Source organism: Temnothorax americanus, unplaced genomic scaffold (assembly GCF_048541705.1).
Source record: "Temnothorax americanus isolate GAGA-0224 unplaced genomic scaffold, ASM4854170v1 Scaffold143, whole genome shotgun sequence".
NCBI lineage: Eukaryota > Metazoa > Arthropoda > Insecta > Hymenoptera > Formicidae > Temnothorax > Temnothorax americanus.
The window spans coordinates 16,010-34,010 of record NW_027509279.1 but is presented as its reverse complement, the minus strand read 5'-3'; the positions used below and the strand labels follow the sequence as shown (position 1 = coordinate 34,010).

Genomic DNA, 18,001 nt, shown 5'->3' with positions numbered 1-18,001 from the left:
TTCTTTTGGGGGGTGTTGGGGGGCTCAAGAAAAGCTTAATCTCAAGTTTTCGACCTCTGTTTCCCGCTTGCTTTTTTTACGGGAGTAAAAAATGTGAAAAATGGTTTTTTTCGCGATAACTCGGTTTCTAATAAAGTTACAAGGTCGAATCGGATCTCATTTTTAAAGCTTTTTTTTACGCTCTACAAATTATGTCGTATGACATTTTTACGTACGATCGATTGTTTTTGAGGCATCGAACAAGAAAGGGAAATAAAAAAGTATGATATTTAGTTTTTTTCTTTTTACTCATTATTGTCGTCCGAAATTGCAAAAATGCTTCAAATAAAACTTGTAGAGCGTAAAAAAACCTACAATATTCATTTATTATTCATTTCATTTAGTTGAAAATTACGCCTTGTAGAGCGCCTCAAAGTGGAGAGTCGTTCGCCATCGCGTCAGCGGCGCGTTGGTTACGTCGATACGCGGCACCGAACGCTTTCAGACTTCATTGTTTTCTTCATGGTTTTATATAAAGTAAACATACTAGCAAATGTTTACTATATATAGTAAACATCTGCTCGCCGCGGCGCCGGTCCTTTTATTGCATTTGCCAGTCGTTTTCTGCATATCGCAGCGAGCGGATGCTTTTCGAAACGAGAATTTTGTGGACATTTTGTTAATGCAGTTTTTGGACATTTTGTCAGTGCAGTTTTTAGTGAACAACAATGAGTGACTCGGATTGTTTTATATGTGAAAAACCTTTGATAACAGACGTTCAAGTGGTGAAATCGAGAGGTATTAAATCTCTTTTATTGGCGAGCGAGCAAAGAGGAGATGCGGAATATCATCGAAAGTTGCAGACATTGACCGAAGTTGCTGTACACGGGGCGTGTTACAAAACGTATTCGAATAAAAGATTAGCTTCGTTGGCTTCTCGGCGAAGTGGCAATGGCGAATCACCATCAACATCAAGAGAAGAACAGTGTCATCCAGATTTCCATTTCAAGAAAAATTGCTTATTTTGCGGTAAAGAAGCGAAAGAATCGTCATCAAAAGTACCTGCTAAATATCGAGTAAGAATTTCTTTAATAAATCACGATTCGTCGAAAGAATATATTCTGACAAAACTTGGTTGTCGCAATGATGAAGTTGCTCGTGCAATTGTGAATCGCCTCAATCTTGTCCCTGATCTTGTCGCCGTTGGAGCTCGATACCACAGAAAATGTTATGAACACGTGTTTAAAGTAGTGATAGGTACGCCAGTAGGAAGACCACAAGAGAACGTAATAGATGATGCTATGGAACAAATTTTTACCTACCTCGAAGATAATTCAAGTGAGTGTCAATTTTCACTTGATACATTAGTCACGCAAGTGAAAACAAGTCACATTCCTCATCTTAAAACCATTAAAAGACGATTACTTGACAAGTATGGTGATGATATTCTCATTGTCGAAAGGCAAAAACGTGGTACTATGGTTTGTTTCCGAAATGTTGGTTATGAACTACTCACAGACAAATGGTACAATGAGAAAAAAAAGGACCCTCACGAAGAAAAGCTTCGAGTTTTACGCGAAGCCGCGGCTATACTTCGTACTGACATTCGTTCGGTAATTTACGAGACAGATAATTACCCACCACCTGACGACTTCGTTAAAGACGTGAAGTCTGCTGTGCCTGAAACATTGCAAGTGTTCTTGTCCGAAATCATAACTAAAGATAAACGCGGTTTTGCTTGAGCCTTGGGATAGAAAGTGTATTTCAATTGCGCATGCAATCATAACGGCTGTACGACCACGCTCATTTCTTTCTCCACTTCAAATCGGCATTGGAGCATTTTTGTATAAAAAGTTTGGATCAAAAAATCTCATCAACATCTTATCAAATATGGGATTCAGCGCATCGTATAAAGAAGTGTCCATGTTTGAAAACTCCAGCATTCATGGAAAAGAACGTAACGTTTTGGACAATTCTTTTTTTCAGTTCGTGTTTGACAACGCTGATTTTAATACAAACACCTTGGATGGACGAGGCACTTTTCATGCAATGGGTGGTATTCAATGTATCACACCCTCCACTGCCATTGAAAAAGATTCACACTTACCTCGTATCATCGAAAGCAAATCGGCCACAGAGATTGCTCAACTGGGAGCGATTTTCAGTACTGAACTACCAAAAACACGCATCAGCGGGATTGCGAACCATCCGTGTCGCTGATATCGATGACCTGTTCAAAATTTCGCGGGACATTTTACCTACTGTACCAGACTTCATATGGCAATACGGAAAATGGACCAGTGTTCTCGATACGCCTGGCTGGAACGGCTTCATGGAGCAAGTGACTTCGGATTTGTCGTATGAAACGTCCAAAATCATATGCCTTCCGTTCATCAATGCACCACCTTCTGAATACGATACTGTATACACATCACTTCTTCAAGCAGTCGAAAGATGTAAGCGTTCCAATCAAAAATCATGTTTAGTTACTTTCGACCAACCGCTTTATTGGAAAGCTTGCGATATAGTGGCAGCTGCTGATCCATCTTCTGATTTGAGCAAAGTCATCGTAAAGCTCGGAGGATTTCACCTCCTAATGTCCTTTCTAGGATCAATCGGTTTTATTATGTCGGGCAGCGGAATCGAAGAACTTTTTCAATTAATTTATGCAGAAAATTGCGTAAAAAAATTCTTGTCGGACATGCATACTCAAGAGCAATTCGTGCTCACATTTTAACGCACTTGGCTATAACAAAAATGATTCTGGACACCATGGAGTTCACTGACGAGGAACGCGATGTATTAGATGACTTCACTGAAGCTCTCAAACGACCTGCTGTGCTAGAAGCCTGCAACAATAAAGACGTCCTAAAAATTATGGACAAATTCCACGAGCAACTGAATAAAATGAAGAACCAAAGTCCTACAGCGAGATTATGGGTTCAGTACTACGAAATGGTAACATTGGTCAAGAACTTCATTGAAGCTGAACGTACCGGAAATTGGAACCTTCATCTCAATACCATACAAAAAATGCTGCCCTACTTTCATGCCAGCGGCCATTTTCTATATGCAAAGTCTGCCCCATCTCTACTTGCAGCAAATGAGATCGCTTCATGAGACAATGCCTGCTGATGAATTTGATACATTCACGAAAAAAGGGTATTTTACCATTCGCAGAACGGACAAGTTCTGGTCCGGCATCATGTCGGACCAGACCATCGAGCAGGTTTTAATGCGCTCAATGAAGACAGCTGGAGGGTTCACTCATCGAGGCATGTCAGACTGCTCAATCACTTCATGGACGTTGGGCATGGTCTCTCTTCAAAATGTTTGCGAACAAATTGAAAATTTTGCAGCAATAACATGTGCTACTACTGAGCAACACGTCGACATGCGTCCAACAAGAGTCGCCAGAGACAACGCAGATGTTGAAAAATTGGACTTTTGGCTGGCATCCCCACAATCCATTTCCTGAAGGAGAGAATTTAATTTCGATAGGGACAGGAATTATTGGAAATGACAGTATTAATTGTCACCGTGCAGACGAAATTGGTTATGACATGATGTCAAACATCGTAGGAAAACAATTCGACTCTGTAACTTTCAAACGAAAGGATAAAGTTCAGCCATTGGCTGTAATTAACAGTTCTGTTACAATCGAATCTACCAGTATTCCGATCGATCCATTGCTGTTGTTTCAAAGAATGTGCATCACCAAACATTCGGAAAGTGATATTAAAAATTACTTGGCATTTGACCTTGCGCCATTTCCACTTACTTTATTTTCCGAAGAAGGAATGCGCAAAGGAACCAAATCGTCATTGTACAGTGCATTTGCGCCGTTAGAAAATGTGCAAATCGGAGACAATCATGCACAAGTAATAGACGGTGGATTCCTATTACACAAAGTTGTCTGGGGCAGAGTCACAAATTTTCAGCTTATTTGTTCAAGGTATGTGAAATACGTCCAGAACAATTTTGGGAGTAATGTTTGTATCGTCTTTGACGGCTACACAAATGATGTCACACTTGCGGGAACGAAATCATCGGAGAGAATGAGGCGCCTCAGAAAAAACCGATGCCCAGACTTTGTTTTCAACGAAACAACAATGCCGACAATCAGTCAAGACAAATTTCTATCTAACGAGACAAACAAAGAGAAGTTCATAAATATGCTTCGTACTCATTTCGAGGTAGCTGGAATCGAAGTTCGACAAGCGATCGAAGATGCAGATGTACTAATTGTACATACAGCTATTGAGAAATTACAAATTTATGACTCTGCAGAAATTGTTGGAGAAGACATTGACCTCCTTGTTCTACTGACTGGACTCGCCCCGAATACACCGAACATATTCTTCAAAAAGCCTGCAAAAGGTAAAAGTCAAGAAACAATTTTTGGTGGAACAAGCTTCAAACATGGTGACTTTGTACGTGACAACATCCTTTTTCTCCATGCGTTCAGCGGGTGCGATACCACGTCCTGTTTGTTCAACGTAGGAAAATTGAAATTCATAACTACATTGAAAAATCGGCCGGATTTGCAGTCAGCGGTGGAACTTTTCAAAGTAAAAAACATCGATCCCGAAATCCTCGTGTCAGCCGGAGAAGTGTTTCTCGTCGCTTTGTATGGCGGTGATAAACAAGAGAAATGTTTAGACACACTTCGGTTTAAACGTTTCTTAAAAGCGTCTTCGACCACAAAATTGAATTTGTCCGTGCTGCCTCCAACGAAAACCTCAGCACGTGAACATGTTTTGCGCACATACCAACAAGTGCAGACTTGGCTTGGCAATTACAAAGATCCCGAAGAATGGGGTTGGAAAAGGACATTTGCAGGTTTACAGCCAATCACAACTCAAGCCCCACCTGCGCCTGCTGAGCTACTGCAATTAATTTCATGTAAATGCAAGGGAAACTGCAGTGGCTCGTGTGGTTGCCGAAAAGCTGGCATTAAATGTTCGATGATTTGCTATCACTGTTCCGGACAAACATGCCTGAATTCAATAACTCCGGCAGAAATTATGGCAAGTGAGATGGATGACTATTTTAACGACGACGAAGACGACGAGCAACACCCGAACGAGGTTCAACTTCAAGAAGACGATGGCGACAATCAGCCACCATCAAAACGTTCAAGACATGAATAACTTGTTATTTATTAATGAACAAGAATATTGTCACTTAGATATAAAACTGCACGCTTTCATGTATTCTTCAATGAAACGGTAAGTGTAATTTTTGTTTTAAAACAAACTATCTGCAATGGCAAATACGTGTTTGATTCCCTTAAGAAAACTTGACGGTTTCAAAATATAATAATTTCAGGCTTTGCAAGATTTATTTGCAGGCGTAGTGCGATATGGAATTTTCAACGAAAATAAAGTAATAAATAAGAACATTTTACGATTTTTATTGCTGTGCAAGTTATATATGAAGCGTTTATACAGATTCGTGTGCGAAAAATGATAAAATAGAAAAAAAAACTTTTTTGCGTCAATGAAATCGGAAATCTTAGCGAAAGCGTTCGGTGCCGCGTATCGACGTAACCAACGCGCCGCTGACGCGATGGCGACGACTCTCCACTTTGAGGCGCTCTACAAGGCGTAATTTTCAACTAAATGAAATGAATAATAAATGAATATTGTAGGTTTTTTTACGCTCTACAAGTTTTATTTGAAGCATTTTTGCAATTTCGGACGACAATAATAAGTAAAAAGAAAAAAACTAAATATCATACTTTTTTTATTTCCCTTTCTTGTTTGATGCCTCAAAAACAATCGATCGTACGTAAAATGTCATACGACATAATTTGTAGAGCGTAAAAAAAGCTTTAAAATGAGATCCGATTCGACCTTGTAACTTTATTAGAAACCGAGTTATCGCGAAAAAAACCATTTTTTCACATTTTTTACTCCCGTAAAAAAAGCAAGCGGGAAACAGAGGTCGAAAACTTGAGATTAAGCTTTTCTTGAGCCCCCCAACACCCCCCAAAAGAAAAATCCTGGGTCAGAATTATGTCTTTTTTAAATGTACATAGTGACTGGACTATACATCAAATAATACCATGTAATCTCTGTTCAGTTTGCACTGTTTGTAATTGATAGTGCTACGTGGTAAAGACATGGTGTCCGAAGGCTGTCTGTATTGCATATCAATAAAACTGCAGTTTATGCTTACAGCTTCTTTCATGTGTTGCTTTTTTCTAACTTATCTGTGTTCAAAACTCTAAATATTTTGTATAAAATCATTGTTGTGTTGCAAATTGCCGAAGGTGTCTGACTCAAGAGCCGGGGGTTTCAGGTTGAAATCAAGCGGTGGTAAGCAAATTTTCTATTTGTAGTTTTCGCATAATTTCTGAACAAGAACGCGAACGGGAGAGAGAAACCGCGCGAACAAGAAGACGCGCGCGAACGGGAAAGAGAGACCGCGCGAACGAGAAGACGCGCGCGAACGGGGGCCGGGAGCGAGCAAGAACGCGCGAGGGAGAGATAACGCGAACGGGGGCCGGGAGTCGGGAGCGAGAACGCGAACGGGGGAGAGAGACCGCGTGAACGAGAAGACGAACGGGGGACGAGGGGAAACATCTACGAGGGGGAGACAACGCGAGCGTGTCGTGTGACGTCACGCGGACTCCGCGGCGCGGCGAAACGCGAACGCGGGTCCCCTCGCCCCGCAGCGCCGGAAAACGCAAACGTGATCGTCCCTCACTCAGCGCATTACAAATGTATTAAAAATATTTAACTGGTGCGGTCGCGACACCAAAAAAAATTATGATTTTTTTAAATAAACTATATATGTATATATAAACGTTTTATTTCCTTTTTCCATATACTTTGTAGTATAATATAGATGTTTTAGCTGTTCAAGAGCTGTTTTTAGTTGTTTAAAAGAAGTTTGATAGCGGTTCAATTGCAGTTATACAGATTGCAGTTATACAGATAACTGTTTTAGTTGTTTGATAGCTGTTTAAAAGCTGTTTTTAGTTGTTTAAAAGAAGTTTGATAGCGGTTCAATAGCAGTTATACAGATTGCAGTTATACAGATCGCTGTTATACAGATAGCTGTTTTGGTTGTTTGATAGCTGTTTAAGAGCTGTTTGATAGCTGTTTTTAGCTGTTCAAGAGCTGTTTTAGCTGTTTTTTAGTTGTTTTTAGTTGTTTGATGGCTGTTTTTAGCTGTTTTAGCTGTTTTATAGCGGTTTAAGAGCTGTTTTAGTTGTTTGATAGCTGTTCAAGAGCTGTTTAATAGCTGTTTCATAGCGGTTCAATACCTGTTTGATAGCTGTTTGATCGTGGTTTAATAGCAGTTTTACAGATCAAATCACCGAAAGTCAATGGCGCGATATCGTTTTCGAGAACATACGTGTCTCGCGGTGACTTCATTGCACACGTGCAAAACTGCACATCGCAGATTTTTCGGAAGGCGCAATTGTATAGATGCTGAGATAAAATTAGATATGATAAACAAACAATGTGACAATTGTGAGATGTAGAAGGATGAATTTGAAGGTACGCTCAGTAGTCGAGGACTGGAAGTAAGAGTCGGTTGGCATACTTGATAGTGTTCGGACGTGTTTGTCTTGTCGAAAAATTTCAAGTGTCGCGACTGTTTGTACTGTCTGCACTGTGTGATTTTAACAGTAACATCGTGTATTGCGCCTTTTGAGGCATACAACGTTCTGTAAAAATGGATTTCGATGAATTGCAATTTGAAGGACATGAAATGGAAGTTGAAGCAAACGTTGAAGAAATGGAAGTGAATGACGAGGAAGAAATGGAAGTTGATGATGAAGCATTATTGTCAGACGATTCGTATTATGATAGTGAAATAGCTTATGAGGATATTCCAGACGAAATTTTCAGAGTGTTAAATCAAGCAGAAATGAATATGTTACACCCTTTGACAAAGATGTGTTGCATATACTCTTATTTTACTCCAGAACATATGAAGTTTTGTGCGTCATGCATTGTCAGAATACACGGATTGTTGTCGATGTTATACGCTGTTCGCAGACATGACACATGTCCGTATATCCTCATAGATGGTCTTTTTTGTTCATCTTGTGGAGACCCATTATATCTGATTTCACAGTGTAATCTGTGTCCTATGTGTGTTTTTGTGAAAATTTTAACTGTGCAAATAGCCTGTGTAAATAGCCTGCAGTATTTTAGTGTATACATATTATTGTGTAAATTAAGAGACAATGGCCTGAATTCTGAAGGTGACTGACTCAAGAGTTAGGGATTTCTGGTTCAAATCCTGCGGTAGTAAACAAATTTTCTATGTATAATATAAATTTATTTAAACGCGATCGTGAGCGTGAACGCGAACGGGAGCGAGAGAGACCGCGCGAACGAGAAGACGCGCGCAACCGGGGGACGGGGGAGAAACATCTACGAGGGAGAGATAACGCGAGCGGGAGCGTGCCGTGTGACGTCACGCGGACTCCGCGGCGCGGCGAAACGCGAACGCGGGTCCCCTCGCCCCGCGGCGCCAGAAAACGCGGACCCTCTTACCCCGCGGCGCCGGAAAACGCGGTTCCCCCTCTCTTTCCCCCGCGGTTCCCCCCACCCGCGGTTCCCCCCCACCAGCGGTTTCTCTCCTGCCCGCGGTTCTCCTTCTTCCCACGGTCGCCCCCCCCGCCCCTCACCCCCCCTTAGATTCCATGACCTAGAACCGGCCTAGCTTACCTACTTATTGTGGACAAACGATACCCTTTCCTCAACTCGTTTCTGTAGACCGATCGAATTCAAATTCGTGAAGGAAGAAGAAACTGAAGTTAAAGCTATCACTGAGAGAATTAAGAAAGAAATATCTTCTTTGATATCAACTGTTTCCGAAGAAGGTATTTCGATACAGTATACGCTTTTATTTACTATGATCGACAATAAAATCTGTAACATAATGACAAACACTAAATCATCAATGAAATGTTATATTTGTGGCACTTCTCCAAATGAAATGAACAATTTGAATTTAATGAAACAAAAAATTGTGAAAGATGAATACTTTTCGTTCGGACTTTTTTCATTACATTGCTAGATTCGCTGTTTCGAATGCTTATTACATATTTCGTATAAAATTAATTTCAAATGTTGGTCAGCGAGAAATGAGAGTCATAAACGAGAAGTCGAGCAAAGAAAAAGAGAGATACAGACTGCCTTCAGAACAAAAGCAGGTCTTTTGATAGACTTCGTGAAACAAGGAAAAGGTACATCCAATGATGGCAACACGGCCAGAAAATTTTTTGCTAATCCATAATTATCAGCTGCCATTACAGGTTTAGATAAGAATTTAATAACTCGATTTGGAGTTTTGTTGCAAGTAATTGCTAGCGGTAATAGGATTAACGTATTGGAATTCAAATCCTATGCTTTTAGAACTGCCAAATTATTTGTATCATTATACCCATGGTATTATACTACATGCCGTGGTATTATACTACATACAGTCTCAGTTCACAAATTATTGATTTATGGCAGTAATATTATAAAAAATGCTATCGTACCAATAGGACAATTATCTGAAGATGCTCAGAAAGCAAACTATAAATATTTTAAAAAATATAGAAAAAATTATTCGCGAAAAATGTCGCAAATACAAAATAATGAAGATATTTTTAATAATTTAATAATTGCTTTAGATCAAATAATATCTAATTCACGAAAAATTATGGGACATAAAAAGAAAGAATTAACTGAAGATGCAAAATGTCTATTATATTTCAGCAATAATGATGTAGATTATGATGATTAAGTTCAAGAAATAGATGTGAGAAGCAACAAAACAGTTCCTTTTCTATTATAAAACTCACAAAAATTAAACATCCCGAGGTTTAAGACTATAAAATAGAACATAAAATAGAACACGCTAGAACATCAGGGTACGGAGCAGTAAGGAAATATGCGATAATAATTATTCATATTAATTTAATAAAGCACTAAAAAGGTATAAAATAAAAAAAAAATTTATTTTAAATAGAACCAATTTAAAAAAAAAAAAATAAAAAGTATTTAAAAAATAAAAGAATCATCTATGCGCTTTATAAAAAATTGTTAATTAAATAATTTTGATTTTATACACCAAATGTATAATAATCGTATATTATTTATGTCAAATTTTAAGTTATTTCATTAAAAAATGTAGAAGTTATAAGCAAATGACCGAAAAGTGAGGCGTTAATTCGCCCTACTGTGCGGCGCGGCCGTTGCCCGCGGACCCCTCCAGCGGCGAAACGCGAACGCGGGTCCCCGCGGCGTCCGAAAAACGCGAATCCCCTCATCTCGTGAAATCCGATACCCGTGTGTAACCCGATACCCCGCGGGGCCCGAAAACGCGAACGCGGGTTCCCTCATCCCGCGGCGCGGCGAAAACGCGGATCCCCACCCCCGCGGTGTCTGAAAACGCGGTCATCCTCCACGCGGTGCCGGAAAACGCGGTTTTCCCCTCCCCCTCTTGGCGGCGCCCGAAAAACGCGGTTCCCCTTACCTCTCCCCGCGGCGCCCGAAAAACGCGGTTCCCCCCCTCCCCCTACCCGCGGCGCACGAAAAACGCGGTTTCCCCCACCCCCTTCCCGCGGCGCCCAAAAAACGCGGTTCCCCCTCCCACTCCCCGCGGTTACCTTCACCCCCGCGACGCCCGCGGTACCCCACCCCCCCCGGGGTACCACCCGCCCCTCACCGTCCCTCAGATCCCATGGCCTAGATCTAACATAGTTTACCTACTTCGGAGGTTCAGCAATATCGGCGCTGTTTAATACATTATAATTTGCCGTGTCAGCAGACGCACATCGACGGTCCGCCGCCGTTGATAAAAAACTGCGGCGAATGCCACCGAAGATAGGCCGAGGTCTGTTGAATCGCGCGATAAACGCGCTTCCTATCGAATTACATATCCCCGGCTATCAATTTTGCGGTCCGGGAACTCGCTTAGAAACACAATTGGCAAAGGATGATCGGGGTATTAATCCATTGGACGCAGCGTGTCGCGAGCACGACATAGCATACTCGCGTAGCAACGATCTCGCAGAACGACACGTGGCAGACAATATACTCGCCGCGAAAGCGCGAAAACGTGTCACCGCGAACGATTCGACTCTCGGAGAGAGAGCTGCGGCTACAGCCGTCTGGGCGTCCATGAAAGCTAAAACAAAACTCTGTATGGGTTTGAAAACGAAGAAAAAGAAGAAGACCAAGCGAATGCTTCCGGTAGCGAATCGCGGCGGTATCCTACCGATCCTACCGTTATTAGGAGTTCTCGGCTCGTTGGTCGGCGGAGCGGCGGGAGTCGCAAAGGCCGTGAACGATAATAAAACCGCGCGGCGTCAGCTGGAAGAGATGCAACGTCACAATCGCGCCATGGAAGGTCACGGACTTTATCTCGCTCCGTACAAACGCGGACGGGGAGTCTCGAGAAAAAAAATACGTCGAAGAAACGCTAAAAATTCCCAAGGGTGTAACTACCAATGTACAACTGCAATAATTGGCAAAACGTATGCGCATTCCATATTTTAGAGGTATTTTCATGCGCGACTCGTTACCGATCGGCAGGGTTAGCAAAAAACATGTTTTTTTTATTTTAAACAAAAAACATTATTTTTTTGTTTAAAACAATGTTTTGTTTTATTTGTGTTTTAAACTAAGGTATAAAAAAACATGTTTTAAACAAAAAAAAAACAAGTTTTAAACAAGCAAAAAAAAAACACTTGATAGCTTTGAGAGATCTATGCAAGAAGATTTAAAATAAAATATGTGCGGAGCATCCATAATAATGTCAAGCATTTAAATTTTTTGCTAGCGTAGCATTAAACTGTAAATATATAAATAACGTTGCCAAAATTTAAAAAATTAAATACGTTAACGGCGGAGGCTGTGAGAAATAAGACGCGTTAAGCCCGATCTACATATAGGCCACAGTTCGCAAAACGCAAGGTCTACATGTCAATCTAACCTCTCTGTGTATAGAAGGATTAGGAATAATGAACGGAACAAAGGGAGACAAAGACGGAGAGTTCACTTCTATCTTCTATAGGAGGGAGGGGTGAATCGGTAATAGATTATATAATTGGAAACTAGGAAATTTGGGAGAAAACTGAGGAAATAAGGATTGAAGATGCTATTGATTCAGATCACCAGCCCGTAATATTGAAGGTAAAAGAAACTGGTGAGAGAAGAGACGGGTAGAAAAGAGTAAAGAGAATAATGAATTGGTCAAAAGAAGGAACGGAAAATTACAAGAAGAGAATGAAAGAGGCAAAAATAGAGGGTGCGAACTGCGAACATAGAAGAAATATTGGAAGGAATAAAGAACGCAGTAAAACAGGCTGTTGTTTGGAAAGAAATAAGAGAAGACCAGAAATCGAAGAAAAAAAGCAAATAGTGGGATAGTGAATGTGTAAGACTAAGGAGAGAAGCACGAGAGAAACTAGTTAAATGGAGAAAGAGAGAAGTAGATAAAAAGAGGTACATTCTAAAGAAAAAAGAATATGAGGAGAAAATAAAAGAGAAGAAAGAGACAGAAAGGGAGAGAGTTATAAAAGAGGCGAGAAAAGCAACTAGCGAAAAGGAAGTATCGAAATTTATAAACAGAGAAAGGAAGAGTAGAGAAAAAAGGTTTGCGAAGAAATAACGGAGGAGCAATGGAATAAACACTTCATGGAGCTATTAGAAGGAGTAACTGTGAAACCGCGTAAAAAAGACAAGAAGGGAGAGGAAAGAACGGGTAGCAAAGAGAAGTAGGAAAGAATAAGAAGAGAGGAAGTGGAAAAAATAATTAGAGAAATGAAAGGAAAAATAACAGCAGGTACGGATGGATTGCTAAATGAGGCATGGATATATGGAGGAGAGAGATTGAAGGAAAAAATATGGGAGGTATGTGATACAGCGTGGAGGACAGCGAAATAGCAGAAGACTAGAAAAAAAGTATAACAGTACCAATAGTAAAGAAAAAAGAAAGTAAAGAACCACAAGATTACAGAGGGGTGACATTAATGAACACAAGCTACAAAATATACGCGGCAATTTTGGCGAAAAGATTGGAGAAGGAGGCGAAAGAAAGAAGAATATTACCAGAAACGCAGGCAGGGTTCAGAAAAGGAAGGGGTACAATGGAGAATATATACGCACTGAATTATGTATTAGGTTGGCCAATAAGTCCGTGCGGTTTTTTATTTATAAATGTTTGATGATTATTTTTATAGAAGGTCATAACTTTAATTAATTATGTATTGGCCGTTGTTATCTACTATCTTTTGCTATCTTTCGGCAGTTTCATAATTCCTCGTTTACAGAACTTCCTATCTTTCTCGGCAAAAAACTGTTCCAAGTGTTGTTTGACACCTTTCTCAGAAACGAGGTTCTTTCCATTCAAAAAGGAAGGCTGGGATTTCTTACCACATTCTCCGTATTCTCCAGACATTGCACCATCAGATTATCATCTGTTCCGCTCCCTTCAAAATTCCTTGAATGGAAAGCACCTCGTTTCTGAGGAAGCTGTCAAACAACACTAGGAACAGTTTTTTGTTTTTTTGCCGAGAAAGACAGGAAGTTCTTTGAACGGGGAATTATGAAGCTGCCCAAAAAATGCCAAAAAATAATAGATAACAACGGCCAATACATAATTGATTAAAGTTATTACCTTCTATAAAAATATTCATCAAATATTTATAAATAAAACACCGCACAGACTTATTGGCCAACCCAATAAATGGAAGGGCTGTTAGCAAAAAAAGAGGGAAGCTAGTGGCAGCATTTATTGATCTGAAAGCAGCATTCGACTCCGTGAACAGAGAAAAAATTTGGGAGGTACTGAAAAGAGAAGGGATTAGTGAACAGCTGAGAACTAGGATAGAAAATCTGTACGAAGAGACAAGAAGCGTGGTAAGAGTGAAAGGAGAAAAGGGATCATGCTTCTGGACGGTCAAAGGGGTCAGACAGGGATGCCCGCTGAGCGCTATGCTCTTTATACTACTGCTGGCAGACTTAGAGCAAACAATGAGGAGGGGGCAAGATGGAAGCGTGGTAGTAGGGAGAATAAAATTTTGGACGTTAGCATACGCAAACGATATAGTAGCTATAGCAGAAGACGAAGAGGAGATGAAGAAGATGATGAAAAGACTGGAGAAATATTTCGACAGAAAAAAGCTGAGAGTGAATGTAAGGAAAATAAAGGTAATGAGATTCAGGAAAGGAGGTAAAATGAAGAAAATGGAATGGAAATGGAAGGGAGAAGAAATAGAGGAAGTAAAGGAAGTCTGCTATCTAGGCTACACATTCCAAAAAAAACGGAGGACAGGAGGCGCATATAAACGAAAAAGTAAGGAAAGCTACCATGGCAATGAAACTGGTTTGGGGAATAGAAAAAAAGTTATTTGGAAGAGACTGGATGAGACGAATTAAGTTATACGAATTAAGCATAGCTTTATATGGAGCAGAAGTGTGAGGATGGAAAGAGAGAGAGAGAAAATAGAAAGAATGCACGAAAGGTATATAAGGTGGACATTGGGCCTAGACTGGAGCACACCCGGATACATGATAAGGGAAGAAACCAAGAGAGACAGAATGAGAGTAAGTGCTGGTAAAAGGGCAATAAAATACGAGGAAAAACTGGAAAGGGGAGAGGGAAATGAGATTGCAAAAGAATGCTGGAAAAAAATAAAAGGGAATGTCAGAAAGGAAAAGGCAAATTGGGAAGAAGAGAGAAAAAGCTTTTATGGAAAAAGAGGATACGCAACTGAGGAGATAGAAATTAAGGAAAAGAGGAAATGGCTGTGGCAGTATAGAAGAGATAACAAAAAGAGACAAAGACATTTAGAGTCAAGAGAGAGATAAAAAAGTCAGAGAGTCTAGATATAACAGGTGGTACAGGGAGATAGCAGAAATCAGAAGGCCAGAATACTTAGAGAAAAAAGGGAAAGAGAAGTTCATGATCAGGGTAGCGAGATTTAGGCTAGGTAATAAGATGAGAGGTGGAAGATATTGGCCGCATTCAGGAAACACAACTGTTGAGTGAGCGGTCGGTGATTCTTTAATATGATTGGTTCTTACTTTTGGTTCTTCTCCGGATCTAAGTGTAAGAACTAATCATAATGAGCGCTCACTCAATAGTTGTGTTGCCTGAGCGCGGCCATTGGGAACCAATAAAGAAAAGAAGCTGTAGAATATGTGGTGCAGAACCAGAGACATGGGAGCATGTGTTAGAGCGGTGCACAAGAGGAGAGGAGGAGAAGAAACCAGAAAGAATTGGCGAGAAGATCATAAGGATACTGAATAGTAAAGGAGAGAGGGAGAGAAATGGATGGCAGAGCTAGAGAGGAGAAGAAGGCAGGCTAATACAGCGGTAAGTTAATCAAAAAGATTAGAGAATAATACAGATGATTTTTGTTGAGGATGTTGCGGCCCCAATCAAAATGTAATAATAAAATAATTATATTATAGTATAAAATAATAATACTAAGAAAGACCGAGAATAACAATAAGGAACGCTACCGCGAAAGCCCGAAAGAATTACGCAACGCCGAATCAGCAAAAGATGAGTTGCGCGATCGGCCCAGATACGATCGAGCAACTCAGCGATATCGAAGGACAAGACGAGAATTGAAAAGGAAGCGACAACAGGAGACGAGAGGGCAATTGGAGTCTCGAAGTGACGGGCGTTACACGCGAATAATCATTGTAACTCAGAGTGGATTAATTAAAGTTGTCTTTTATTGAAAACCGTCATAATCATTCCCGCCTCCTCCTTGGAATAAAAAATCCCATAGTGTCCCGCCGTAAAAGAAGGGCACAACAAATGGTGGCAGCGTGAGGATCTATTGGCAGGACGGGAACGGCAGCTGAAACAGAAAAATAAGTGAATCAGTGAGGCAGTGCAACATCCTCAACGGAGACACAGGCAGCCAGATTCAAAAACAGCGGACAACACGGTAGCGGCCGACGAGGGACAAGCGAGCAGCGTAACCCGAGAAGGCGCCGACCTACCTCAACGGAGGCTCACCGACAGATAAGGCGGCACGAGCACCGACCAGCAACATGCGACTAGCGATTGTAATGTAAGTCGATTAAGCAAACTATGTAAAGCGCAATCACCGTAAATGTCGGAAAACGAAAATCCACCTGCGGAACAAAACCAATCGTGGCTCCATAGCGAGACGTCACGACGAGCGCGTAGAAATAGACCGCTAAGCCCCGTGCAAACGACCGAAGAAGTCGTAAGCGACAATCGCGAAACTGTGCGTAGAAATTTAGACGCGTACTACTCAATAAGCGAAAGCGAATCAGAACCGGAATTACACCCGAACAGCGTAATCGAACGCGAATCCCAATTCGACGATTCCGTTGTAATTTTAGACGCAAGAGTAATAGGACAAAATAACCGCCCCGACAAAAATAGACTCCACCCCTCACACGCGCACACACAATCCGAAGACGCGAACAGTACGACCAGTAGGCGAACACACAGACGAGAGTTCTCATTGACCTCGTATGATAGCAGCGTATTTGACCCGCAAGAATATTATTCTGCCCCGAAACACGTGAACGTAATCGAGATGGCGGAAGCAACAAATAGCAACCACGACGCGAATAACGTAAATGACAACGCGCCGATAACCCCAGAGGAAATAGACGAAGAAATAAACCGTCTTAATCAAGTGCTATCACAAAGAGGCACCCCGGCGAATCACCGTAACCGGATACCCGCACGGGCCGGACCGCCGCGAGACGATAAAGATTCCATTCTCGACGAGATATTAAACGGAATCCGCAACTTACAAGATCGCGTAAATCAACTAGAAACGGCGAATCCTGAACGTCGCGAATTTCACGCGAGACGCGAGCCAAGTAACCTCCCGTTTTAAGTAACGTACGGAAGAACGTCATATGATATTCGGAACCAAGCGGAGCGCGCAATCGGATATCTACGTTTAAAAGAGGCACGAGACATGATACCTGAGTTCGACGGAACCTCGAGTAAATTACATGAATTCTTAAGCGCCGCGTCATATGCAATAAAAAACATAAATCCTATGGAAGAAGGAACGCTATTAGAAGCAGTGCTGTGCACAAAGCTAAAAGGAAGAGCGATGATAGAATTTCAAACGCGAGAGATAAGAGATTTCGCACAACTAAAGAAAGAATTAGAAGTTTGCTATTTAAGCCGCAAAAGCACAACACACTTACAACTAGAGTTTAATACACTCAAGCAAAAACCCGGAGAAAATGCAAGAGCATTCGGATTAAGTGCCGATAAGCTAGCGATGGAGCTATACGACTCCATGATAGAGGGAAGAAATCACACCATAGAAAGCAAGCGAACTATATTAGAAACGATTCAACAACAGGCATTACAGAATTTTCAATTAGGATTGAGAGACGAGATCAAATTACTTGTCCGAGCTCAGCATTTCGCAACATTGCAAGAAGCAATTGCCGGAGCAAGCGCCGAAGAAAAAGTAAACGGGCCGAGTGGAATTCCGCCGCGTCCCAAAAATAATTATGCGTATTCGCCGCAACCGCGCGATAACCGATCGATAGTACAATGCCAAAAATGCGGAAAATACGGACACCTCGGAAGGGAATGTCGTACCAATAGGTATGCAAACCGTTTCTCCTTACCGAAACCCGATAGGACACCCCGCGTAAACGCTATAGATAAAGTCTGCAATTACTGCAAGAAGGCAGGACACATGCGCGAAGAATGTTGGTTGTTAAATGGCCGACCAAATAAAGAAAGGACGAATCACAACAAACCTAATAATCCGCGAGGACAAAATAAAAATTTTTGCCCGAAAACGAATGGCCCGAGAAAAAAGGACAGTAATTTAGCCGCGAATAGCGATGAGGAAGATAAAGAAGACACAAAGCAGCGCCGACCGGCGTTAGAGTATCAGATGTCACACCTGACGAACAAGCCAACAAGCGAAGCGCGAAAAAATAAATTTACTGTTCGATACCGGAGCGGCCGTGTCAATAATAAAAGTAAAACATTTGAAAGGCAAAACAATGATAGAAGAGGATAA

General features: G+C 41.2%; 1 protein-coding gene across 1 annotated transcript; it reads left to right on the top strand.

Annotated features, from left to right (window-relative positions):
- The first annotated feature begins 16,531 nt into the window (after positions 1-16,531).
- On the top strand, positions 16,532-18,001 carry LOC143894822 (uncharacterized). The gene is made up of 2 exons (XM_077401458.1): positions 16,532-16,823; positions 16,881-18,001. Exons 1-2 carry the CDS (start codon positions 16,532-16,534, stop codon positions 17,999-18,001), a joined length of 1,413 nt encoding a protein of 470 aa, XP_077257584.1.

What these genes read in the sequence shown, in the direction of transcription:
- LOC143894822 (XM_077401458.1), top strand. Translation starts at nt 16,532, where the DNA reads ATGGCGGAAGCAACAAATAGCAACCACGACGCGAATAACGTAAATGAC. An exon ending in TCACGCGAGACGCGAGCCAA is followed by an intron (nt 16,824 to 16,880) that starts GTAACCTCCCGT and finishes TTCGGAACCAAG; the next exon opens with CGGAGCGCGCAATCGGATAT.